Genomic DNA, 27,840 nt, shown 5'->3' with positions numbered 1-27,840 from the left:
GGTGTCTGGGAACAGAGTTTTGCTCAGCAATACTGATGACTGCTTCTATGCAGTAGTCAGTGAAGAGGCAGGAAGGGGCAGTAGAGGCAGTTTCTAAACCCAGTAAAATCAGAAGCAAAACTCATGTAGAATATGGCAGAAACAGAAGAAATCAGCAGACAGATGGACAAGAGGACAAAATCTCAGCCAACAAATAGAACCAAACCTCACCTCAGAGCTGGTCAGAAAGAACTGGTGACATCAGTCAGCTCACACACTGATGGGAAGGAGGGTGAACTCTAAGAAGTGGATGGTGTTGGCCCATGGAAATGTCTACCTCAGACTTTGTGATGATGCAAACACTGCTGTGCCTTGGTAATTTGGTAAGGTAAAGCAGTAGTGTGGAGCTTGACTCTTCTTTGTTTGATTATACTGCTTTGCTTTATTCACTGAATGCCAAATTAGTGCATCCTACATGCCACAGGGCATGAAAGGCAATTACCACAAAGTTATCAGATAAAGAGACCTCAGCATGTCTGTCTCTGTGTAATTTTCCCTGCTATAAAGATCTCTTCTACATCTCAGGAGTGCTACTTTTGTTGCATTGCCAGTGGCAGCCAAATAAGGCAAGTTATATTGCTCTACCATTTAAATCTATTTTCCAACCAGTTTCTATCTAGTGATTAACTTTCCTTATCAGTTACACCACAAAATAATTTCACTCCATCTGTCCAGATCCAGAATAGACTCAATAGCCAAAAATGGGATTTTTCCCTTCTTTGATTTAAAAGCATAAAGCCTATGAAAAACATTTTATCTCCATTTAAAGGCAGCACTTGACAATTTGAGGAAAAGATAGGGTTATTTGTTTTCAATGTGGACAGCAGAAATACTGTGTGTTTTGGAGGGGGATGGTATCATAAAGCCTAATGCTAAACCTAGGAAGCTACCTAGTGCTGACCTCTTTATTCCTCAGTTAAAGAGTACATGATTGTGTGGGGCAAAGTTGTGGCAATGTAAGATCCCTTGAGAAGCACAGAGATGGCAGCTGTAGGACATCTAAAATAAATTTGGAAGACTTCTAAACCAAATGTTCCATAATTTCACTCCACCTAGGGCTTAGCTCTCCTAGTCATGGCTTAGAGCAGTTGGAATGCTTCTGCTGGGTTAATGTGCAAGTACCTGATTTTTTATATAGGAGGCTGTTGAATTGCTTGTATGTTATTTAACATATGCAGGCAATACAATTCTGCAGAATCAGAGTATGACTAAGCCTTTGCTTTACTATGTTTTAATTTTTTTAACTGTTTGGAAGTAACTTCTACCAAGACAACCACTGTAACAAATCCAGGAAGGGATCTTAGCTCCAGAAGCTGTCAATCCAGCAGTCAGTGAGAGTTACAGCAGAGCATCCAGGCTTTTGGAGTGGCCCAAATTAATAGCATTAAATTGCATCCAATTTAATGGATGTAACTTCTGTGTAACTGGGGACATATATATAGACCTAGGATTTTTGTTTTGGTCAGTAAACCAGTTCAACAACTGGTCAGGAAGCAGTCAAACTATTGTCTTGCTAGCACTTTAATGGTATAGCAAATCATTTAGTAATAATATAGTGTTTCTAGTTTCAGCCTACTTCTGCAGTGTTGGTACCTTGCAGGTTTGGGTAGTGCATGGCAGCTCAGTGAATGTTGAGTTTCATACCAAAACCTAATAGAAAAAAACCCCCACAAAACCCCATGTTCCAACCATCTCCTTTTGCAGAATGCAAGTGCCCTATGATGTTTATCCCAGGGAGGGTTGCTGCTTGCTTCTTAGTAGAACTCAGTGTTTTTATTGTCCTGGCCTGTTGCTTTTATTTGGTTTTAAGTGTAAGTGTTTTGTTTTGTGAATAGGTACAACCTAAGTTGTAAAGAGCAGAACACTGGAATAGGTGTTGCCTTTAGATGTCTTCGTTTCCTCTGCCACTGGACTCAGAGTTACGTTGATGGGTTGCCCTAATAAAGCTTTTTTGATCAAATGTCTAACAATGCTCATGTTAATATTGTTTCTAAGCATCTTCCATCTCATCCAGTAGTCTGCCCAAAAGATATGTGGTAGAAGTAAAGTAGGGCCAAAATGTTTGATAGCTGCTTCAGTGACAATACAGGCCAAACAGACATCTATTCAACTAAGGATGTGCAAAGCTGATTCTCTGCAGGGCTGAGCAGTGGTTTGTGCACAGCACTTCAGGGTGGAGCAGAGGGAGGACTGGAGGCATCTCATGCTCCCACATTCACTCCTCAGCTGTCTCATCTGCTTGGTAAAAGAGCAGGAGCAGAGCAGAGGTCCTGCATGTAGGAGGTCTGTGAGTCTGGAAATGGGAGAGGGAGGGACCTGGGCTGGGTAGCCTGTTCTTCCAGAGCAATGGGAGAAAAGAGACAACTGCCAGCTCTCCTATCACCTCCTTGAACTGCAGGTGTCACAAGTAGGGTTCTGACCCTCAGTAACATCAGATCACCTGGGAAGATAAGGGTTAAAAATGGAAGAGAGATCCCTGACTACACCCAAAGCCCCTTAAAATCTTAATTGCTCCTTGTCTTGTATACTTGTTTTGTAGTGCTAGGTGGTGTCATGATTCTGTGTTGGGTCAAGTATCAATATTGTGGACCTGGTATTACCTCCAGCAAACCCTGCTGACAGTCAGGTAGGGCCCAAACTTTGCAGTTAGGTAGATGAGATGAGAAGAGATAGGGTGTGTATGGCCAAAACTCCAGTGGAATTTAAATTGTTAGTGCCCTTCAGTTTTACTAAACGTCTAAATGTAGATCTGTGCATGCATAGACACAGAGCTTCAATTCCACATGCTACATAAGTGTAAAGAAAGCTTTTGTCTCAGCTCACTGCTCTCCTTTGGTTCTGGACTGGAAGCCAGCAGTGTGGTCTCCCAGCAGGCAGCCCAAACATCCACTTGGATGAATGGAGTTGAGTTTGTGTGAGCTGCTACTTTGGAGAGGATGAGCTGGTGTCCTGGTCCTAAATTCTGGGCAGTCCAGTGTTCAGCTGAACTACAGAAATGGTGCTTATTTTTACCAGCTTCTGGAGAGGTAAAAGTAAAGAAAAGTGGTTTTTATTTGCTGGGATGGTAGAATGATAGAATTCTTTGAGGCAAATACTGAGAACAGATTTTTAGATGACACTTAAAACCATGCCTGATCTCTTCTTAACCTGATGCATGGGATATACCTCTGTGAATTTGCTTGCAGATGAGCAGAATCCTTACAGATAAGCTGTTACCTCTTCCAGCCATCTCAGTTTACCTTGTTGAGGCTGTGTCTGATTGTACAAGGTACTGTGTTTCTCCTGTGAACTGGTGAGTTCCCCCAGCCCCTGTGGAAGTTTCTCAGCTCTCTGTGGAGGTCGGTGCTCTTTATGAAGGGATGCTGCACCAAGATAAAGCTGAGATGAATTTAAAAACCAATGGGCAGGATTAGCATTAGCATCACTTACATGGTAGCATCTGCTGGAGAGCAGTGTAGGTGAAAGAGACCTGGGGGTCCTGGTAGACAAGAGGATGACCATGAGCCAGCAATGTGCCCTTGTGGCCAAGAAGGCCAATGGCATCCTGGGGTGCATTAGAAAGGGTGTGGTTAGTAGGTCAAGAGAGGTTCTCCTCCCCCTCTATTCTGCATTGGTGAGGCCGCACCTGGAGTATTGTGTCCAGTTCTGGGCCCCTCAGTTCAAGAAGGACAGGGAAGTGCTTGAAAGAGTCCAGCGCAGAGCTACTAAGATGATTAAGGGAGTGGAACATCTCCCTTATGAGGAAAGGCTGAGGGAGCTGGGTCTCTTTAGTTTGGAGAAAAGGAGACTGAGGGGTGACCTCATCAATGTTTTCAAATATGTAAGGGGTGAGTGTCAGGGAGATGGAGTTAGGCTCTTCTCAGTGGTGACCAGTGATAGGACAAGGGGTAATGGGTGTAAATTGGAGCATAGGAGGTTCAAGTTGAATATTTGGAAAAATTTTTTTCCTGTAAGGGTGACAGAGCCCTGGAACAGGCTGCCCAGGGGGGTCGTGGAGTCTCCTTCACTGGAGACATTCAAAACCCACCTGGACACGTTCCTATGCCAAGTGCTCTAGGTGGCCCTGCTCTGGCAGGGGGGGTTGGACTAGATGATCTTTCGAGGTCCCTTCCAACCCCTAGGATTCTGTGTGATTCTGTGATTCTGTGAGATCATCACCCTGTTGTGAAGGCTTCTCATGCTCTCTTCTAGACTCCAATAATAGCTGTTATAACAGATCTTACTGTCCAAATATATAAAATATAGTAAAGGAGGTATTTAAGCTCTGTAATGGAGAAATGAGCAATTAAGATGGCAAAAAACCTCTATGAAGGCTTAACCAGAGTTTTGTGGTAAAGTTGCAAATCAAACCCAAGAGCAAAGGAAGATCTCAGTTCTCCTGACTTCCACATTCTTTTTCCTTTCCCCTGTTACTATATCCAGTGTTGCTCAAAGATGTTAGAGCCTAAAAATAACCCAAAACACTTAATTTCATGAACATTTCCTTTTATCATTTTTCTCAGCTCGACCAGTTAATATTGACTAGTTTCACTTTTGATTTTAGCAACGTCTACACAATTACCTGTTGGTTCTTTTCCAGCAGTGTTGTTTTGCTATGAACAAAGTAAGGAGAGGAAAATCCCTTCTTAACACAAAGGGTTTGCTGCTATTTAACACACATGGAAACTTCTTTGTGATTAAAGTTTAGGTTCCTGTTAAATTATCAAACCTGCCTATGGCACCTTTTGGAGATCCATTAAGACTGGCTTAGGATCAAAACAGGCAGAATGATTCTGGTGCTAAATAAAAGTACTTCTGTAAAATTAATATTAATTGGAACACTATCCCTGAGGGGGGCTATAGTATCAATCTATCAGTTGTTCAGATTTCTGACAGGTTTCTGCAGATTTGGATGCATTTACCAAAGCTACCTTATTTTAGTGATTTTTTTTTTTCAAGTGCTTTTATAAACATTTGCTGTCATGAAACCTGAATTTGGGGCAGATTATGACAGCCAGCTGACAGGAGCAACTTTTGTTCTCTGATGACTTAGTGCAGATTCCTCGTGTCAGATGGAGTTCAGCAGCCTGTTATCAACTGCTGTGACTTCTTATCTGCCCTCCAGAATCATAAAATTAAAATCTTTTGTTAAATCTGATTTTAATTCAGGTACATTCTGGAGTACTTTGGCTTTTAAAATAACTCCTCATATTTTACAATATATCCTTCCCTCCTACGTCGCTGATTGTAGGTTTGGGTTGTTTATTATAATTATACTCATTATTATTATATTTAAATTGTTTTTATTGTATTATCATTATTATAATTATTATTATTGTATTTTTAAATTTTATTTCCCACATGCCTGATTCCATCTGCTGGGTGTTTAGGGGTGGTAGGGCTGGCAATGGGCTCTGCACAGGTCTGCTGCAGGAGCTGGCAGTGCTGGAGACCAGCAGAGGGAGCAGCGAATAATGCGGATTTTCCAAGGCCAGGGCCTGATTCTGGTTCCTGGAAACTGAAGTAATTCAGTCAGGAGAACTGACTGGATCTCTGTGGGTGTCAAACTGGGTTGAGGAGAGGGACTGAGCCTGCTCCACCAGCCAACTTTTTAAACAGATTTCCTTCTGTGACAGGAATAGCCTGTTTTTAAATTATTATTTGTTAGAAACCACTTTTGATTTTGGTAGGTGGTGCCCAAGCAGGATATTTAGGTCAAGTGTTACACAAGTATTAGGTCAAATGTCAAATAACATTACAGTGTGGATGATAATGAGCTTCATATTTGAAGAAGCTGCATGACCCACGTCAAAGAACTTGACTGAGAGATTCCACACGGATCCAAGAGCTTCTGCTTGAGCCAGAGTAGATCTCTCTTTCACCCCTTCCCATCAATCTTTTTTTTTTATAATTTTTTTTTAGAAACTCATGTAAAAGAAAGCAAAAAAATACTTAATTTTTTGTGAGAGGGAGGGTGGATAATTTTCAGTTCTCCTTTGCTGGGTTAGAGTGCACATCTGCACGCTGGCCATGCTGAGTCCTCAGGCTGAGCTGTCGTGTCCTCTGTGTCCCAGTTCTGCAGCACTTCAGAATCAAATGAAGCTTTGTATTCTGAATCCAAACCTGGGAGCAGGGATGCTGGAAAGTGTTTTTGTTTGTTTGTTTTTTGTTTGGTTTGTTTGTTTTTAATTTTTAGTTAATTTGTTTGGTTTTTGGGGGGGGGGCTAAGTAGGAAATTTTGATGTGTAAGAGAGAAAGCATTCACCATGGCTATAGAAATCCCTAAACATCCCAACTGTTCCTATCATTTCTTTGGTAAGTTGGGAACCTACTGTGCAAAGAGAGGGAAAGTTCTTTTTGCCTAATCTGGCTTTTATTATCATAGAATCATAGAATTGGCTGGGTTGGAAGGGACCTCGGAGATCATCAAGTCCAACCCTTGATCCACTCCCGTTGCAGTTCCCAGCCCATGGCACTGAGTGCCACATCCAGTGGCAAAATAAATACCTAAAATAAATACCAAAATAAATACCTATTTCTGCTGAGCCTTCTCTTTTGGTTTTCTTATCTAGCAAAGTACATAAATATTGGCCTAAATTTAAGAAGGTGCTTATTCATCAGCTAAACCTGCATCTTCCAGATGAGTTAATCAGTGCTAATGAATCAAAACAGTAGGCTCTTGATTCTCCACTTATCTTGCCTCCAGATTGTTCACAGCAGACCATGGCACCACAGGCAAGCACTGCTGCTCTATGGCACTTACACATCCAGCTCTGACTCGGGTTAGAAAAAGTGACTTTCTGCCACCAAGAGAACACTCAGCAGTGTGGGACCTCTGTGTGTACCACTTTCTTCCTTTTACACACATAGGTAACCAGACTCCCTTCCATCCCTGCCACCATGTTTAAACTCTTCATACAACAGAGACCTTTCCTGGTCCAAGTCTCTGGCCAGTTAAAATTTGCTTTTCTTGTTTTTTACGTGGCACTAAGAATAGCAGAAAACCTGTCCCTTTCTTTCACTGACACATGAATCAGGATGCAGAAGTCCTGCAATGGAATAACTTTGTCCCATTGCTGGTCTGCAGAAGTGCCCTTGGTATTTAATGTCCTGCCCTTCTGTCCCATTCTTGCATTGCCTGTACCCTGTACATTGCAGTTCCTGTGCCACAGCACCAGGGAAAATGGAATATCTCTTTTTTTTTTCATCTCTTTTTTTTCCTCAGCTCCTTGGTCTGTAGTACGGAGGTGCTTAAACATTGATCACATTTGTCTGTCTTAGAGAAGTGCCTAACAGTTAACAAATCTTTCTGGAGAGTTTGGGAGGGGTAGGGGAGGCATTTTTATTTAAAGGAGTGTATGAATAAAATGTGCCACCTGCCAAGCCTTTAACATTTTGGCCATCAGCATCGAGGCCTTGCAAAACTGGTAGGAAAGGGTATCAGCTCTGGTGCAAAACCTGGGCTTAAGTGTACCAGGATGGTGCTGAAAAACAAGTAAGTTGTTACACACCCATGTGTACAAATCAAGAGACTCACCAGGGGTGAATTGTTGAGCAGGTTTTCACAAGGCTGGCTGTGCAGTGTGTTAGGAAGATCTCTCGTGTTCCGTGTGGCATAACTCTTCTTGCTTCATTTTGGCCACTGATGAGCTGGGCTGTTGTATGGCATGGCTGGAAGGGCTGAGGCAACTTCTCCTCTGAATCATGAACTCTTCTTGCTGGGCATTGTTATGTGTGCTAAGCTGAAAATTCTTGGCCTAACTCAGCTCAGTAGGTTCAAGGATGTGGATATGGTATTTTATTTCCCCAAAATGGTATTTCATGACTTTGCAGGTACGGAAATAAACCACACTCATTTCTAGAAAAGCAAATAATATTCTATAAATAGTCCAGTTAAGAAAACAAAAACATTGTTTCTGCTGCTTAACTCTGCAGTCATGCTGCTAGAATTTACAGGATTAACTTTGTGTAAATAGTTTCATTTGTGGGATCTGGAACAGGTCACTACAAGTATTTTATATGCCCAGTTTTACCAGGAGATCTGTGTTGGTTAGCTAAGGCTGCTGGTATGAATCACCTGGGATTACTCCTGGTTCTTGTGTGGCTGAGCCAGTTTGCATAATTAGGGAAAAGCTGCACGAAGAAGCCACCAGGTTTTGGAACCTCTCTGGGTTTTGATCAGGAAAAAAAAAACCAAAACCAAAACCCCATTGAAGCCATAGCTCTCTGGCTCTATCATTGGGCTAAGGCAGATTTAGCAACTGAAAAAAATAAAGCCATTTTGGAAACTGTTTCATCTCTATCTGTCTAAGTTCTCCAGTGTTTTTCCCCAAGATGTAGGCTCCACGTGCTGGTAACAAGGCTGTTGTGATTGCAGAAGCAACACAGCCACTCAGAGATGGTTTTTCCTCCGGTGTGTAGTCTCAGCTGTACTTAGTACTTGGCCACAACAACCCCAAGCAGCACTACAGGCTGGGCACAGAGTGGCAGAAAGGGACCTGGGAGTCTGGATTGCCAGGAAGCTGAACAGGAGCCAGCAGTGTGCCCAGGTGGCCAAGAAGGCCAATGGCATCCTGGCCTGTATCAGGAACAGTGTGGCCAGCAGGTCCAGGGAAGGGATTCTGCCCCTGTGCTCAGCCCTGGGGAGGCCACAGCTTGAGTCCTGTGTCCAGTTCTGGGCCCCTCAGCTCAGGAAGGAGATTGAGGTGCTGGAGCAGGTCCAAAGGAGGGCAACCAGGCTGGTGAAAGGGCTCGAGCACAGACCCTATGAGGAGAGGCTGAGAGAGCTGGGGGTGTTGAGGCTGGAGAAGAGGAGGCTCAGGGGAGACCTCATCACTCTCTCCAACTCCCTGAAAGGAGGTTGGAGCCAGGCGGGGGTTGGGCTCTTTTGCCAGACGACTTTCTGCAAGACAAGAGGGCAGGGTCTTAAATTGTGCCGGGGGAGGTTTAGGTTGGAGATGAGAAAGAATTTTTTCACAGAAAGGGTGATCAGACATTGGAACGGGCTGCCTGGGGAGGTGGTGGACTCTTCGTCCCTGGAGACATTTAAAAAGCAACTCGATATGGCACTCAGTGCCATGGTCTAGTGACTGTGGCGGTAGTTGATCAAGGGTTGGACTCGATGATCTCTGAAGTCCCTTCCAACCCAGCCTATTCTATGATTCTATGATTAGTATATTTGTGGAAACAGAACTAGGATGACTTTGGGTCCAGGGCATTTTGAGAAATGTTTTGGGGTCACTACAATAGGCCATTAAATAGGAGGAATAAGTTGTGCTGATGAACTCCTCAGAGCCTCTGAGGTGTGACTTAAGGTCACCTCTTGGGGCTCAATCTGCAAGACGTGAGGAAAGGTTGGAGGGCCCAGGCAGCTGAGCTGGCATTGGATTCAGATAGCTGGGCTGCTTGGGAGGCAGTTTGCTTGTGATGCTGCCACTTCCTTTGTGTTCTCCATCCCCCTGTGTAGCTCTTCTGCTTTTCCTGGCTACTGTGTGTTTGACCTACATCTGGCTGTAAGGACGCGACTTTGGGAAGAGGTTTTTCAGCATGTGCCTCTTAAGCTGCCAAGGCTTGACTGTGAAGGCTGTGTCTCTAGGAGACATATTATTCCTACCAGAGAGCTGGAACGCTGTGGGATTTATCCCCTTTCTCTGAAGCTGACATTGATGTTTGTAAGCAACCACCGGGATTGCTTATTTCTGAAATGAACTTAAAAAAGGGGGAAGTGCAGGCAACCTGAGGAGAAGATTCCCTTCTTAGGGAAAAGGTGGCTTTGGGGTTCTCCAAGTAGGGGAGCTAGGAGTGGGTTACCCAAGCAGTTCCCTGGAGGCTTGTCAGGAGGAAGGGGGGTGGGAACCCCTGAGGAAGTGCCAGGGGAAATGCTGGGACCTGGCAGATTCATTTCCCCCCAGGCACAAATCATCATTTCTCCAGCAAAGGGGAGGAGTGGCTGGGAAGCTGCCTGCCCTGCAGGAGTCTGGCAGCTAGAGCTGGACCTGAACAGCTTTTGCTGGCAAAAATCCTGGCACTTCTCTTGGTTTAACCAGCACCAAGGCCTGGAAAAGAATAAGGCACATCTGCAAAAGGATTTTTGTGAAGTATTGAATAATTTAGACGTGAGAACAGGGCACAGGATCTTAGGAGACTGGTATTTTTTATCTAATTCACTGTATCTATTTTATATGTTCACGGGGGTAATCCTAGGAGTTCTCTGGTAATCACACAAAAAAGGTTTTAGAGGATCAAGTCCCCAGGGCTTAGTCATGTAAGATGCCAAGCTGCCTAACCCCAGACACAGAAAGCACCTGAGCTTGGGCTTTAAGAACATGAGTGATCTTTTTGTAATTAATGGGACTTGTCACATGCTTAAAATTAAATCCACATGTAAAGTGCTGGGGTTGACCAGACTTGCAGGTTTGGTATTCAGCAGCCTGCAAGATAGAGCACAGTGAAGTCACTGGGCTACTAAATCAACTGCATAGTAGAACCTCTACAGTATTTTATAGAATATTTAAAAAAATAGCAAAGAGATTATGGAGTATCACTACATTCAAAATATGATTTAAAAAAACCCTTTATTCCATTTTACTGTTCTCCTGGCACGTGATAAATGACATTGTTTTGCAGTATGAAATATTGTAACTTTTATAGCAGGTGGTATTTTTCTGGTGTGTAATAAAAAAGAATGAGCAATAAATGTTAATATAAAGTCCATTTTGATATCTTACAAGCCAGTCTTTACAGATTTGCTGAGAGCAGGGTGGAGACTGTGATGGCTTCTCCTCCCACATCCCTGTTCCTCCCACCACCTTCCTTGGTGGAAGTCTTCAGTCTGCCATTCCCCTTCTCTGGAGTAAACATTTTATGGCCTCATAATAATCTTGTGCCTGAGAGATACTAAGTATGCTTTGACAAGATTACATTACATTTCAATATTCCTTATATTTGCATGTGATTGCCTGGTAGTTTATTACAGGTATTTTATGCTTTGGGATTCTGACACCACTGGTGTTGGCCATGGTGTCCACTTTCAATAATGAACTCATTTTTGGGCGGTTATATTGGTGCAATGCATGTTTGGAGGAGAATTAAGAGTGGAACACGTGGATATGGCTTTGCTGTGCAATGTTTTCCAAACCAGAGACCTCTCTTAGGATGCACTTGGAGCATGGTTCCTCTCAAACAAACAAGGTAATTTAGGGCCAGGACATTACCTGTTGGAGGGAGGCACTAAAGACTACAGTGAGCAGCAATCTCAATCTGCTATAGCTGTGGTTCTTGGTGTAGGAAGAAGGATGAAAAGTTTACTCCTCTTGATGGAAATTATGCACTTCTGAATGCATGTGATTGCCCTTGGGACGTATGGGGCTGATGTCTTAGGAGCACATATGGTCATGATTAATATCCTGTGCGTGTCCTACAGAGCTGTAGTGAAAACATTTTTGTTGTTGGCCTCAAATAAACAGCATGGCACGATGGGAATAAAAGACAATTTTTCAAAACTGGCCCAGTTAGAATGCTAAAACTGCATTTAAGTACTGTAAGCAAGTGACTCGTTTCTCTGTCTTTTTGAGAGATGGTGAATTCACCTTCTTGTGAATTCCTTGGAGCAGTGGCAGTGAATGACACAGTTGCAGATATGTGCTGCTCTGACAGAGGGAGGCTCACAGTTAAAATAATTTCTGGAAGGATGCTGTGTTTGTAACTGATGCCATGGGTACATCTGCCATGTAATGCTCATTGCCTAAGTGAGGTAGCAGCACTGCAGGAGAACTGGAAACACAGAAGCTGTATCTGTGAACAATGCTAGAGACCAGGACAGTATCAGCAAACAAAGATACTATTAGCTACAGAGGAAGAAGTCAGGATTAAGTGATTTGTGCCACTGAAGCTGCTATGCCAGGGCAGGCACTATAAATGTAATTACAGTATATTCTTCCAGGGAGCTTTCTGTTAATATCTGGATGGGCAAAATAAAAGAATTAACCTCTGTCTGCTAAAGATGATGCCCCGAGAACATCTGAACTCTCAGCAAGTGCTACAGATGGAACCAGAGCGCATCCAACTTTTTTGTTTTGCCTTTCAATCCTGAATCTTAATTAGTTCCCTACTGCTTTAGTACATGCACAACATTGTAATAGTTATAAGGATTTACTCCCATCCACGTTGCCATTTCCACAACTCACTCCTTCATACCAGTGGCAATTCTCTCCCCCTGCATTTGGGAATGGCGTAAAGAAAACTAAATGGCCAGGGGTGTAGCTGCAGATTGATGAGGTTGTCACATCATTCCCCTCACTGTTTTCTTCCGACCTGCACTGTGCTCTAATAGATGGATGATTGCTGGGGGAGGGAGTTGGCAAATCCCACAGCCAGATGTTCAGGGATGGACAGAGCGACCTTCTCAAGGAACCCAGAGGGAGTGTAACTGTGTCCTTCCCAGGGAGAAGGACGCTCAGGTGCCTCCGGCAGCCCGTGCTTCTCTCTCTTTTCAAAAGAGAGCACAAATGGGCTCAGCATGGCTGCAAGGATGGATGTTTCTCAGGGCCTGGTGGGAAATGACCACTCATCCGTCTCTTCACTGTGCCTGCAGCCATCAATCTTGTAGCCCAGCACAGCAGCTCCTTTGGCTTAGTTTGCCTCAATCTTAGATGAACAAAGGGAAAGGAAAGCTGAGCAGGGGGAAAGGAGAGAAGAGCAACTCCTCTCTCTTTCACTGTTTTCCTCTTCTGTGGATTTCTCTCCTTCTTCCCCACTGCCACCTATTTTCAAGGTGTTTTGAAAGGTGTGGAAAAGGCCCAGAATGTGTATTTTCAGGATCAAGAAGCTTACAGCATTTCTCTGTTAGCAGAGAGGAGAAAGAAGAGAGATATTGAAAAGGCATCAATCAAGGACCAAAGCTTTCATTCTTCTGACAGTTTTCAGTTTCCAGAACAAGCCTGCCATAGTTTAGCTGCAGTAGGCAAGGAGATGGAATATCAGAGCTTTCCTCCATCTTCCTGTTTTTCTCTAGTGTTCCTCTTCATCCCTTCCTCAACACCACTTTAGTGTTTCCAGGTGTGTACTTCACCTCTTCGTTCCTCTTCTATTCAAAAAGCAATTAACAGAGCCACGTGATGGAGCTTTCTGGAGAAAGACAAGTACTGATGTCCAGAGCCATAATGCCAACTGTAAAAACTCTGCTTGATGTAACAGTGCTGGGGCTGCCCAGGCTCATCCAGCACCCTTGGTTCCTACTGTGAAACTGGAGGTCATGCCAATATCTTTGTAGCAGTTGATATGCAGCCCATCAGAATAAAACCCATTTCTTGTACACTTAGCACTAAATTAGTTGATCTCAGCACTGAGCCCGGCTGGGGCAGTTTTTGCCTGAAATACTCAGATTTTATGTACTTGGAACCAGGCTGGAAGGAAAAGAGATGCATGAAGTTACTACTTGCTGAACTCTAACAGCTGGGGTCTTTTTTTTTTTTCTTGGGGACCTGTGGTTGCTTATTCTGTCTTCCTCCAAAAATTCTTGCTTCCAGATCTCATAACAGAACACGTTTGGCTTATTTTGGAGAAGGCTTCTTTAGAAATAGCATTGTTCTGATTAGCACTGCCCTACTGTGGTGTCTGACTGATTTATTAAAAAAAAACCCCATGTGACAGCATTACTTTTTAATTTTTCTGGCTGACCTCAATGATGTAAGCATCAGGTCTGACAGATCCATACTACTCTGCAGAAATATTGCAGGAGATTTCTCTCTCCCCATTTTTACTGTATGGAAAGAACTGAGGTCTTCCAGGCAGGGATGAAGCATATTAGGAGATTAGAAGTCCAGCTAAGGGCTGACACTGAGCAAGTGACTTCTCTAAAAACAGATATTGGACAAAGATGTGTGAGGAATCTTTACCTGCTTGCAACCCAAATGTGCTGTCTGGAGTGAACAGATTTAGGCCAAGATAGGGGAAATTTGTAGCATCATGGGTTTAAAGAGCTACTTTGCATTTTGTCCTGATGTTGGTTTTTTTTGTTTGTTTGTTTGTGGTTTTTTTGGATTTTTTCATAGAATCATAGAATAGGCTGGGTTGGAAGGGACCTCAGAGATCATCGAGTCCAACCCTTGATCAACTACCACCACAGTCACTAGACCATGGCACTGAGTGCCATATCGAGTCGCTTTTTAAATGTCTCCAGGGACGAAGAGTCCACCACCTCCCCAGGCAGCCCGTTCCAATGTCTGATCACCCTTTCCGTGAAAAAATTCTTTCTAATATCCAATCTGAACTTCCCCCGGCACAACTTGAGACCCTGCCCTCTTGTCTTGCTGAGAGTTGCCCGGGAAAAGAGACCAACCCCCGCCTGGCTCCATCCTCCTTTCAGGGAGTTGTAGACAGCAATGAGGTCTCCCCTGAGCCTCCTCTTCTTCAGGCTGAACAGCCCCAGCTCCCTCAGCCTCTCCTCATAGGATCTGTGTTCGAGTCCCTTCACCAGCCTGGTTGCCCTCCTTTGGACCTGTTCGAGGACCTCAATATCCTTCTTGAACTGAGGGGCCCAGAACTGAACACAGTACTCAAGGTGTGGCCTTACCAGGGCTCAGCACAGGGGCAGAATCACCTCCTTGGACCTGCTGGTGACGCTGTTTCTGATACAGGCCAGGATGCCATTGGCCTTCTTGGCCACCTGGGCACACTGCTGGCTCATGTTCAGCTTCCTGGCAATCCAGACTCCCAGGTCCCTTTCTGCCACTCTGTCCCCAGCCTGGAGCTCCCCATGGGGTTGTTGTGGCCAAAGTGCAGGACCCGGCACTTGGAATGTTGAACCTCATCCCGTTGGGATCATCTCAACTCTCCAGTCTCTCCAGGTCCCTCTGCAGAGCCCTCCTGCCTTCCAGCTGATCAACACTTCTCCCCAGCTTGGTGTCATCAGCAAACTTGCTGATGATGGACTCAATCCCCTCATCCAAGTCATCAATGAAGATATTGAACAGCACTGGGCCCAGCACTGATCCCTGGGGGACACCACTAGTGACCGGCCGCCAACTGGAAGCAGCCCCATTCAGTACCACTCTCTGGGCCCGGCCCTCCAGCCAGTTCCTAACCCAGTGCAGAGTACGCTTGTCCAAGCTGTGGGCAGCCAGCTTTCTCAGGAGGATGCTGTGGGATGTTTGTTTGCTGGGTTTTTTTGTTTGTTTGTTTGTTTGTTTTTTTCCTTTTAACCATAAAACTAAAGCAGAAACCCTCAAGGAAAACCTTTGTTTAGTGAAAACCAGTTTCTCCTCCCCTTCACCTTGCATGAGCAGGATTTACAAGCGGGCACAAGACCTTTCTGAGTGGGGATGTTTTCTGTAGGAAATAGATAGCATCGTTTCCCAACCCGTGCATTTCACTGTGCCCCTTTTGAATCAGTGGTTGGATTTTCTGCCACTGTGCCTTTTTTGCCTCTCTGCAGATTTTGAAAAAGACAAATCTTCTTCATGTTGTCATGACACAGCCTACCCCAGATGGCACATCTGTGTCTCGGGATGCCCCCTGGCTGGCCTGTTGGCAGGCATTCCCATGGCTTTGAAGGTCACCTTGTTTATACCTTGCCTTTTTCCCCCTCCCTATTCAGAGTCTTGCTGAGCCTGCAGGCTGGGCTTCACCATCTGCATTTTCTCTGGTGCCATTAATCTTCCTGTTTACCATTCTGTTATTAATTCTGGAGTTCACCTTTTTGTCTAAACGCTTTATAGGCCTCTTGGAATTTCTTGCCTTTTTGTGGCAAGAGATCTGAGCATCTCTGTAGATGCTTTGCTTTGTTCTTTCCCATTTCTGAAAGGATACCTACTAGCATCTCTTGCCATTTTTCTGTTACAAACCATCTTTCTTATAATAACATTTTCAATTCCATAGCTTCCTTTATGCATCTTCCTGTATGAGTAAATATTATCCTCTTCCCTTGGAATCTGTGAATGTGCCATGGAAATCTACTATCTGTGGAAATAGTCTTGCTTTTCTAATGTTCTCCTTGTCTGTAAAAACCCACAAAAAACGTGTTTAAACCTGTCTTTACAAGAACCTGTGAGAACACCTTGCATTTTTGGTGCATTTATTTGAATGCCTGAATGCCTATGAATATTAACCAAGCCCTACCAAGCCCCAGAGGATGGATGAAGACTATCTCCATTTGACAGATGATGGAAAAGCAGAGGGTACCTTTGTTAGAGTTTGGCCCAATATCCCATGGTGAGACAGCAGTGGTGCCAAGGGCAGCACCTAGAGGGATTTTGTCCTACTTGATCCCAAAATCACTGCCACTTTGCTGCTGCCTTTCTCTTCTGCAGTGCTTTATGTTTGGTATCTACCCAGCCAGGAGTGCTGGACCAGCTCTACTTGGCACAGCCAACTTCTTATGGCACTGCCCCACCTGGATGTGGCTCTCTTGCTTCCCTGGGATGCTGAGTGCTGTCAAGTGGGAGCTTTGCAGCATCAGGACCAGGACACCTGGAATCTGGCTGAGCAGTGCTAATAAGCCCTGCTGGATCCTCACGGATACCTTCAGAGCTGACTGGGGGTCTCTGCCTGGTTCTCAGCACTTCTGGCTTTAGCAAGACCTTGCTAGTGCCTCATTGTGCAGGCACATGGAGCCAGCCAGAGCTGAGCACTGGGCTTGAGTGAATAACCCCCTCAGTCTGGGGCATGAGAAAGTGCAGAGAATCATTGCAGGACTCAGATTGGCTTTGGCAGCTTTATCAGCTCTGGCTTAGTGCTGGTTCTGCTAGGCCTGGGCTGAATTAATTGGGATGCTTGTGCACTGCAGTTGAGAGATAACTGCATTACAGAGATTTATCTGCTACTAAAGGTATCCCCTCTACTGTCTTTGATAAGGAAGAGGAGAAGCTATGCAGAATCTCACAGAATTTGCAGCAAGGTTAGGGCATAGCTGGTTTTATGCATGGTTTATGTATGAGTTCACATTCAGTATCAGTGGGTTTATTCAGTGCTGTAACATATGGAAATCGTGCAGTTGGTGCAGTGGAGGTCCAGTCCTTGTTGCCATTTGCAGAGTGTGGTGTGGGACAAACTGCTGTTTGCTGATAGCTGCCTGGATACTGGGCAGCAATCAGATTCTGGTCTTGGGATGGGTCAAAAACCCCATCCATCCGTGGGGATCTGTCTATCCAACCCCTTGCAGATAGGTGGTGTAAATTATTCTCTTACTCCAACCAGGCCAGAAGCCCTGTCAGGGTTTTGCAAAACCCTGGACTTTATAGTCAGGAATTTTCTCTGAACTGGAGCAGTTCCCCAGTCTCTGTGCCTTGATATTGCTTCCAGTGTTGCCTGGTGCTGCAAAAGTCCTGGTGTGGTGAAAACCCATCTAGAGCAGAAAAGCAGGGGTGAACAGAACACAGATGAGTGTTAGAATAACGTTACTGAAGAGAGATATTTCTTTATGGTTTGAGCCCTGAGGGTAGTTACCTGATCCAGCATTTAGCCTGATACTGTAATTTGGCAGTCATTGAGAAGCAGGTATGGTATGTTATATGTGACAATGATTTATATCTGTGCTGAGAAATAAATCTGTAAAGAACTTCCAAGAGTTGACTGACAGGAGAGTTGGGGTTTGGTTTTGGTGTTTTCTTGTTTCTTTGGTTTTTTGGGGTTTTTTTGAGAGAGGGAAATTTTATAGAGCATTCTACTCTGCCAAAGAAATACAGCTGCTTGTCAAGTTCACATTTGGATGATAGGCTAAGCTGAACAATGCTTAACCTTATGCCTCTGCTATTTTCTCCCTCATACCTTCCTGTCTTTCATCTTTTCACTTTCTCCCACTGTCCCTTGCTCCCACACAACATCACCATGAGACTGACATCTTTGCAGGAATCACTGGGATTTTCCAGTCTCACAGGGGTCTGTAGAGCAAACCTCATAAGTACCCAAAATTTGCAAAAATTGTTTATGAAGATTCATTTCAGAGCTTTATGGAACCCTCTGGCTCCAGCCTGAAGAGGAGTTTTCACTTCAAGGCAGATAGTCAGCCAAGCTGTTCTTTCCACACCAAATGGTTTGTTTCTGAGGAAACAAATACTGCCTTGTTTTCAAGTAGGCTTGCTCCTGAACCTGGTTTATCATTCTCTTTGATGGGAACCTTGTTCTCACCATGGCCTTGTTTACCTTGGTAAAGCAATAATATGCATGAGGTCTGAGGGTGGGACTGGCAGCAGAGACAAAGAGCTGCTGGAGAAGCCTTGCAGCCTTACAGAAGCCCTTACAGTACAGCCATGGCTTCATTGCATCTGGCTTGGATTAAAAGTGAAGTGAATTTGTTGTTTAGTAGTCTCTAGGTGCATTTTTTTTTTGGCTTCTGGACTTATTGTGAGAGTCTGTGTTATCAGAAGTCTGGTCTCAGGGGAAGTCCAGGGTGGGAGCATGCAGAAAGTCCTGTGGACTGTTCTGCCAGTTGGTAGAACTGGTACTCAGAAAGTTGGCTACAGATGGGTGGTGAATTGCTGGGGTGTTGGGGGAAGAGGCACTGTGGAAGGTCAGGATGAAAGGGTAACAGCAATAACAGGAGCATCTGCCCCTGGGATAGCAGGAGAGGGTACAGTGGAAGAAGGGTTTTGAAGATCCACATCTTCAGGAAGATTGAAGATCTGTGCTGCACTGTGCTGGCAGAGACATGCTTAGGAATAAAGCTTGCAGAGCCCTGCTGTTAGTATGCCTGGCTCTGGACACTGCTGTGAATGCATCAATTCCAAGGACGCAAACAAATCACTGTACTGGCCATGAACATAACAAGGAAGAAAGAAAACAAGCAAAGGAGAGTCCGATCGTGCAGGCACAGGAAAAGCAACACAATCCAGCTATTCACATAAGGCATTGTCTCCTCTTTCTTTCTTAAGGGATTCCATCCCCCCTGCCCCCACCCTTTGCTCTCTAACGGTATATTTGTGCCTTGGAGATGTGGAGATGAGCATATGATGGATGGATGGATGCTGCTTGTCTGGGTTTTTCACCACCATTTCCCCTGGGGCACTCTGTCTGCTGGCAGAGAGCACCATCCCAAAAGATGGTATCTTTTGCAAACTCGACAGCTAACAGACAGCTTCTCTCTCTGCATATTTCCCCAAAGAAGAGCAGGCTTAATCTGGTTTTTATATGGCATATTTCATTATAATCTTTTTGACTTCCCATGTTCCCAATGCACCATCATAAATAAAATGCTGGGGGTGGGAACAGGAGAGGTGCTGAGGCTTCACACTCTTGTGACACTGATAGATTCTCATTTTAAACTGTCATGGGATTTAATTGCTTGCTGAGCCACTGCTCTGCACTTTCAGACACATCCTGCCACATCCTCTTAATGAGCTTAGTGGCTGCATTCACTCAGCAGTAGTTCTGTTTGCTGTGAATTAGGTGGCTTTTTCAGACCACCTATATGATTTTAAAGAGGTAGTGGTTATTAAGGGAAGATCCTTGGGTTTATCCATCTACAACAGCAGTTTGTGATCTCTTAATATATAGTTTCCTCTGGCACTCTTTATGTTCCAAAAAAGCCAGCCCTGAGAAACAAAAATCTATGTGCAAAGTCGGTGTTTGTCTAAGAGGGTTTTTGGAAGCTGGATTGCTTTGGTTTGCATAGTAGCTGTCTCTGGCGTGATAGATCATGCTGGAACTCACCCAATAAGTATCTCTGTTCCCAATTAGAACTGGAAATGGAGCTGCTTACGAGCTCACAGAGATGATGGCTTGGGTGGCAGCTGCTACTGTGGAGATGGAAATGATCCATTGTAAAACAAATACATTGCACTGTATAGAAAAAGGGATGGTTGTTTTTAATTTAGGTTTCGAAGAGACACTGAGAAGTTGCTTAGTGCCCAGTGCCTTGTAAACCAAATTGCAGCATATTTAGAGCCAGGAATTTGGAGCTAGTTTGGTGAATCAAAACTTGAAAGAGCCCACCATTTTGTAGAGTTTGTGAGGCAGCAGTTACATAGGAGACAGACAGAGGAATGATGCTGGCATGGGTGCTCATTCAGATTCCACCACCACAGCCTGAGGACCTTGATAAATAGGTTGCTGCACTGAGCAGGAATAACCATGGTCATTTAATCACTATGAAAGGGACTCTGACAAGTTAAGAGACATAAATTTAAGTTATATACACACATACCTATTTGAGTTATAATATATGTACAGTACTTAGTAGTGACACCAACAGTACTGTGGTTTATTAACACAGGAAGAATTCCTAAAAAACCTTTTATTTTTTATTGATGATTTTGTGTTGATCTGACACTCGCTGGTCGTGTGGTTCTGACTGTTTCTTCTGTCTCCTAAACTAACCAGATGCTATTGCCTTTGCAATACTAATCAAAAGGAAATCTATCAACAAACCTTCCTAATTTTTTATATAAAAGAGTAGGCTTTCAGTTATGCTACTTTTACTACTTGTAATAAAGATTATGGTCCCTGAAATTGCAATGTCTGAAGAAGAGTTTGTGATACAAAGTAGGAGTTACAATTGAAAGCATTTAGAACAATTAGTGGGTAGCAAATATTATTAGCTGTATTTAAAAAGGATTTGGATGTGATTCAAGGCTTTAAAGACCTATAAATTCTACATGAACATTTGAGAAATTGATTGAAACAGTAATTAGATATAAGCAGTAAAGCACCTGGGAAATGATGATATAGGAAGTTCTGACTGACTCCTTTTTTTTTTTTTTTTTTCCTAGCAAGGAAAATCAGGTTTCTCTACTTTCTTATAATTCTTTACATGATATATAAAGGAATAATAGATAAGGAGGTTGACAATCTGCTTAGACTTTCTGAAGACCTCTGGTATTTTATCAGTCTCCAAAGAGAAACAAGGCATTGTCTTGGATCAAAACTTTTAGAATAAAACTTTAAACGAAGAACAATGTGAAACAAAGAACTTTCATTATAGAAAAGGACTAACAGCTGGTGCACCAAGGTTTGGTGTTTGGTCCAGTTGTGTGTTGCATAGTAATGAAGAAACTGGAGGGAAGGGAGTACTTTGTCAACTACAAAGATTTGCAGATAATACAAAGTTCTTTAGAGCCATTGTGGCCAGGAAGGTTCTGTGCAGGACTCCTCGGGGGGATCTGGAGGTGGCTGGTGAATTGGCAATGGAATGGACATTTTAATTTGTCAGTTATGTGTCTGTATGCATTACTTATATTACAAGTTCTTGTCCCTGCTGCAAGGTTCCTGATTTTGCTTAACATGCACCTTGGACATTGCAGGACACTGCCTGGGGAGTAATAGAAAGAATATTGTAATGAATTGAAGTGGATGATGTGGTTTCATTTGGAAATATCAGGTGTGGTATTGGTCCATCTGGGGAAGATGGCCCAGGTGGCCAAGAAGGCCAATGGCATCCTGGCCTGTATCAGAAACAGCGTCACCAGCAGGTCCAGGGAGGTGATTCTGCCCCTGTACTCAGCGCTGGTGAGGCCACACCTCGAGTCCTGTGTCCAGTTCTGGGCCCCTCAGTTTAAGAAGGATGTAGAGGTCCTGGAGCAGGTCCAAAGGAGGGCAACCAGGCTGGTGAAGGGACTCGAGCACAGACCCTATGAGGAGAGGCTGAGAGAGCTGGGGCTGTTCAGCCTGAAGAAGAGGAGGCTCAGGGGAGACCTCATTGCTGTCTACAACTACCTGAAAGGAGGCTGTAGCGAGGTGGGAACTGGACTCTTTTCACAGACGACCTTCAACAAGACAAGAGGACACAGTCTTAAGTTGTGCCAGGGGAGGTTTAGGTTAGATATTAGAAAGAATTTCTTCACAGAGAGGGTGATTAGGCTATGGAATGGACTGCCCGGTGAGGTGGTAGATTCTCCGTCCCTGGAGACATTTAAAAAAAGACTGGATGTGGCACTCAGTGCCATGGTCTAGCAACTGCTCCGGTGGGTCAAGGGTTGGACTAGATGATCTCTGAGGTCCCTTCCAACCCGGCTAATTCTATGATTCTATGATTGTTGAGGAAGTTCAGAGAGGTCTGACAGGACAAAGCCATATGGAAAACTTCGACTGTTTATCCTCCAAAGGAGAGGAATAAATAGAAATTATAAAAAAGGTCTGATGAGGAACTTCTCTTTTCTGTGTCTCATAGCACAAGAGAACAGGCAATAAGTAAGGTGAAACACCTTCTTTCAAACCATAGTTTAATTGTTGAAATCACTCAGGTGGGAAAATACGGAGGGTAAAAGTGAATCAAAAATCAGGAAGGGCTGAGCTATTTGGGATACCTCAAGAAGAGCCAGATTTCAGATAACTGGAAGCCATAGCCTGCATTTATCCCTCAAAACTGACCTGTTACAGATCATGCCAGAGATGAAATGCATTATTAGGGCTGGTGATTTTCCTTGCATTTGCCTCCTGATACAGACTCATACCTCCTTCTGCAGCTTCCAGTGTGACTGCACAGTGTAGCACAACAAATACCAGAGCAAACAGAGGCAGGTGTGGGGTCACAGCTTAATGCTTCAAGCCTACAAGAGTCTCTGTCTGACCTTGTTTGAAGCTTCTGAAACTGGATGGCTCCTTCCCAAGCAGGACAGTGCTTGCAACAGGCCCCACTTCTCTTCTGTGCAGCATTTCCCAGGGAATGGGGGAAGCCTTGATCTTTCACATGAAAGCTGCATTTCAGGTGTTTAATTGGCTTCTCCAGTTTTTCTAGGGTACAGGCAGAAGAGAAAAATACCCTTTTCTAGCTTATGTGGGAAAGACCAAGAGAATAAAATAGAAAAGAGAATATTAGGGGTTTAGTGAAATGATTTTAAGGCTTTCTAGTAGTGTTTAACTATTTCTCCAGGTTAACTGAACTCTCTTTTAGATTTTTGGAGACTTTCACCTCTGAGGGTGCAGGAAGTGCTTGAGAAAGACAATTTTCTGTCTTCATTACTGTATCCTTTACAGATTAGCCCTCTTCCAGGAAGGATTAGCCCTCTTCCAGCCCTCCTCCTGTAACACAGGAATGCTTTACAAAGATTGAATTAATTAACAAGATGTTGTCTTTGGACCTCTAAAGTTTTTTTGTGCTGTAAACTTCACATTCCAGATATGATAGCATCTGCCATCTTCCCCTTTCTAGAGGTGCTTAGAAATGAAAATGGAGTCCCAGAAGCTACCAGCAGAGAAGAAAATGAAGGAGTGGAATAGCAGTCAGCTTAGTGGGCAGATGGGAGGCAGCTGCCTTGAGTTTCTCTTCTCTGGATTTGCTGCTCACTAATATAACTTCTTGGTGACTCAATCTCCCCATCAGTAAACTGGGAATAAAAGTATTACTTCATACTGCCTTGTCAGTGGGATGTTGGATTTAATAATTAAAAAAAGTACTGAGAGTTGTGGATGATAAGTCTCCTGGAGTGTTGCTTAGTGGGAAGTAGGAGAGCCACACAAAACAAGGATGCCTATTAAAGACAGCTGCCAGTTTTTGACCATAAAGCCTACCTTTCCTTCTGGCTTTATGTTCAATAACTCTGGAGCAAAGAGGGAGTAGTTTTCATGTCATATAGATCCTTTTATCCCTCACCCATTCCTTGCTCATTCCCTCTTCTAATACTGAGGGTATCCAGAGACAGGCACAGCTTCTTCAGAGTTTGTTTCTGATGCCCTTGGGCTTGGTTCAAGCTTGTTCTCTTGCTGGATATATGATGACCCCTTGGATTTTGCAGTCCCACAGGGTTCTGAGTACAGAGCAAATGCCCTTTTGTACCTAAGCACAGGACTTGGAAGCCCAGCCAAGCCCCCAGCCAAGGATGATTGTGAAGGTTCCTTAGTGACTTCAGATTTAAGTGTTGGGATTTGCACATAAATCGAGTCTAAAATCCCCTCTTTCTATTGAAATGCCTGGATTTATGATCCAGGGGGAGGTACTAGGAGTTCATCCAGGGAAATTCGATTCTGTGATGACTTCTCTGGCTTTCTTGTAGCTCATGTAAGGGAAAAGTTGGGAAAGGTAGCATAATGGGGTGGGTGTGCAGAGCTTAATGCTGAAAATAGAGTTCTGATTGAATAGACCTCCTTGTCATGAGAAGGGGGATCAGTTCACAGTTGACCCCATCCCATTGTGTGTGTTGTCCTGGGAGTTCCTTTTGAAAATCCCAGTGGTTTAGGTTTCATGCATGGTTTGTACTCAGCCTTTCCCTCCATGAATAGAATAGCTTTTGCTGGAATTTTTGCTGGATTTTCTGTGGTTATTGGCTGAGCAATGCTCTCTCACTTCAGAAGACTTGAGCAAGTATGTTGTGGAAGCACTGATCAGAGACCCCAAATCAGTTGCTGGCTTAGAGTTTTTCATATATAGAACAAAAATATTCCTGGGACATGATTGCCCCCAGGAAACAGACTCTACTTTGCTGACCCAGGTGGCAGTGGGCTTTATTTGAATTGCAGGAGTGATTTGGGGCTTTGTAAACACTTGAATGTCTGCCTGGCAGAGTTTACAACTTTTGGTTAATAGAAAGGCAGGGAGTTTCAGGCAGCCCAGGGAACACAACCCAGTCCTAAAAGATGAGAAGTGGACAGAGCTGTGAAATAAGGACACCAGGTGCTAATTTGTGAGCATCGGTTCTGTCCATTATTACTTTATACATCTATTGGCCTAGAGGAAGGAATTCATTTTAGAAGGGAGAGAGTACTTGAGAAATCCATACCTGGCATTGTCAGGTGAAGAGCAATTCAGGATGCCTCCTGCCATAGGGTTGCTCTAAAAGGGCTCCTGTGTGAGCAGGGTAAAAGCCAGGATCTATGAGGAAAACTGGATTCTTCCCTAGGTGTATTTTAACATCCTGAAAGCCTCTCAGTCTTCTGCTTGTCCTCTCTGCCCTTCTGTTTGTTAGCTGTCTGGGGGAGACACAGACGGTCAGTGTGTTGTTTTTCAGAAGTTGATCTGCCTCTGAAAAAGGATGGGTTCACCTCAGAAAGCACAACTCTGGAAGCCCTGCTGCGTGGAGAGGGAATAGAGAAAAAAACGGACACGAAAGAAGAAGACACTATACAAGAGATCCAGGTAAAAGAGAGCCCCATGCCCTGACAGCAGGGCTGCTTTCCACAGTTTGTCTCTAAGCCTAGCAGATTTTGTCCTGTGGCAGAACAGTGTCTCTGTTGATAGCTGTGTCATTCCACTGTCAAACTGTTATCAAACCATTGTTATCAAACCGTGATGAGCTGAGGATCTCACACACTTCTCCTGTCACAAGGATCTTGGTCATTTAGCTGTGTTCTGCACAGGAATCTGTTTCACAGCACTATAAGGTGATTACAGATAAAACTGAAAAGCAGAGATGGGTCCCAACCATAAAATGAATTTAATGCCTCATGTTTAAAGTGTATTTGGACAGGGATTTGAATTTGGATTCACAGCTTCTGACTGTAGAGAAAAATGTGTTATTGCTTTGCTTGTTTTGGATGTTTGCTTTTGGTTTTTTGTGGTTGTTTTTTTTATTTGTTTGTTTTCTGAAAAGCCTTCAGGAAGTATAGAAGCAAAACAAATAATTAAAAATACTCCTATCTTAATTATCTCAGTTATTAGTAGTGATGCATGTATAGGAATATTGCCTCTTCACACACATTATGGATTGAAAGTTACTCATCAAGATTTCATTTCATCCTTTAACAATTAAAAGCAGAAACACATCTGTGGGTCTGTCATAGCAGGAATTCAGCTAATATAAAGAGTTCTTTTATAAGTGCGTGCCACTTTATAAAGTCATTTTAAATCACTAGGAAACTGGACCTCTCCTAGGGGAGCAGCAGTACTTGGGGGATTCTAAACCATCATTGTGCTATACTAGAGATTTTTAGCAAGAGCCACTGGCAATGTCTCAAACTTGGTTATTTTGGCTGAGGTACAACATGTTGCATCTAGACCTAAAACTAGTAAAAATCTGAGTGGGCAGCCCCATGCTAAATGAAACAGAAGAGTGTGGACATCAAAACTCCATCACGTGGAGCTCAGTCCATATTGTTTATTTGCCAGAAATGTCACACATGTAAGGGAAGCAAAATTAGGTCTTCCATTCCCAATTACACGGGTAAAGGGTGACCATCAAAGAGGAAGTGTCCCATGGGAGTGCTTGGCATGGATAGGGATGGGGATGAGGATAGGGATAGGAACAGAGTGGGGAAAAGCTTGGCCTGAGGCCTGCTCTGGGTTTCCTTCTTCAGCAGTGTATCTGGGTCTATTGAGCTGAGAGCTCTGAGGTTCTGTTTACACCTTCTTCCAAAGTCACAAGAAGTCATGGCACAGCATCATTCTGGGATTGAGAAGTGCCTTTGGATGTTGCTGTGCAATCTGAGTGCCCAGATTATCCCCAGCAGTGGTCCAAGGAAAGAGATTTCAGAGGCAGTGGAACTGACACCAGGCTGGGAATTGGAAAGCAGAGAGAAGGTGCAAATATGTACTCAAAAGTTTTCAGCTACACTGTTTTAGCTTTGACCTGGATGTTAGAACAGACACAAAAGCTATGTCCTGTGGGTGTCAATTCACACCTCAGTCCTGGCCACTTGCTGCTTTCTCAAGTTCATAGTATCTGAAGATTTGGTGCTTAGCTGGACTGAAGTATATTGGCCTGGGAAACTGTTTTAGTAATAAAGAACAGGAAAAGAAAAGTTACTTTGCTGAAAAGGGTAAAGGTTCCCCCTGCTAAATAGATGCTCTGCAGCTGGTATTTAACAGCACTGAGGAATACTACAGTAAATATTGAATGTGTGCCCCCATGATTTGCTGAAGAAGGCTTAGGAGAGAAAGAAAGTAGTTTGTAGTATTATTCCTAACTGCTTTTGTGTAGTACTGTGGTTGTAAACACCTCCTTCTCCTTCTTCTCCCACATACAGTATGGTTGCAGCATTTTTTAAAATATACTTTAAGATACTAAACAACGTGAAAATATACATTCATATCAGTAAGTTTTCTTATTTTCTCACATATGACTATTACCCACATGTACAACATTTTCCAGGTGCTTCAGTTTCTTAATATGAAGTCAATTAATGTATGCAACTGGATGAATGTTGAAGAAAGATTTTTTTTATTTTGAAGAAAGTTTGTCTGCAGAAGTAGCACTTGTTTAATTTTACACCCTCTAGCTAGGGTGTAATGTCATTAATAACCTCATGAGATTTAAAAATAAAAGAACTAAAAAACCAGATGAAGACTTGATCCTCTACCATGTTCTAGAAGTTGTTGTCTCTTTTGAAAAGAGATACTGTCCAATCTTACTCTTAAAAATTTGGCTGGTAGGAATAAACCTGCACATTTGTTTTTCCAAATACAGACTTCTTCTGTTGCTTTCCTTCCCACAAATTCAGAATTTGGTTCTTGATATATATAGGAAGGAGAGAAAGCAAGTGTGATTTGCTCCTGTTCTCCCTCTGCTGGCTCTCAAATAGCTATTAAGTAAAAATGTTAAGGAAGGGACAAATACAAAGGACTGGAAAACCTCCCTATCCATTTAATTTACTGATTTGAATCTGCATCACTCCTGCACACTGGAATTTCTTGTGGCATGGCAAAGATGAATTAGTGATTCCAGATGAGTCCATCATGAAATGGCACCACACCATGAGTGGCAGGAGTGGCTGGGGCCCATTTCTGGATTTCTAGTAGGCATGCCCAGGACTGGGGGATTCCTGTCAGACTTCTTTCCACCTTAGTGTTGTGATGTTTGGTTTTGCCTTCATTTGTGCCATGTCCAACTCGTGCATGTTTTCAGGGCAGTCAGCCCGTGCTTGATCCTCTAGATGGGAACTTTCAAAAGATCAAGATAAAAGGGTTGAAATTCCCTGGCCTGGGCATCTCACAGTTCTGTCAGATGATGAATTACTGTTCCA

The 27,840-nt window shown here is 43.6% G+C and overlaps 1 protein-coding gene across 2 annotated transcripts in view; it reads left to right on the top strand.

Annotated features, from left to right (window-relative positions):
• Positions 1-27,840, top strand: part of DPF3 (double PHD fingers 3) — a 144,653-nt gene that overhangs the window by 81,773 nt on the left and 35,040 nt on the right. For both annotated transcript variants that reach the window (XM_030452551.1, XM_030452550.1), the window contains exon 4: positions 24,891-25,018. In XM_030452551.1, coding sequence (XP_030308411.1) covers positions 24,891-25,018 — 128 coding nt within the window. The remainder of the gene's footprint in view (positions 1-24,890; positions 25,019-27,840) is intronic.

Source organism: Calypte anna, chromosome 5A (genome assembly GCF_003957555.1).
Source record: "Calypte anna isolate BGI_N300 chromosome 5A, bCalAnn1_v1.p, whole genome shotgun sequence".
Classification (NCBI taxonomy): domain Eukaryota; kingdom Metazoa; phylum Chordata; class Aves; order Apodiformes; family Trochilidae; genus Calypte; species Calypte anna.
The sequence above is the reverse complement of the archived record's forward strand: the minus strand, read 5'-3'. Positions and strand labels throughout refer to the sequence as shown.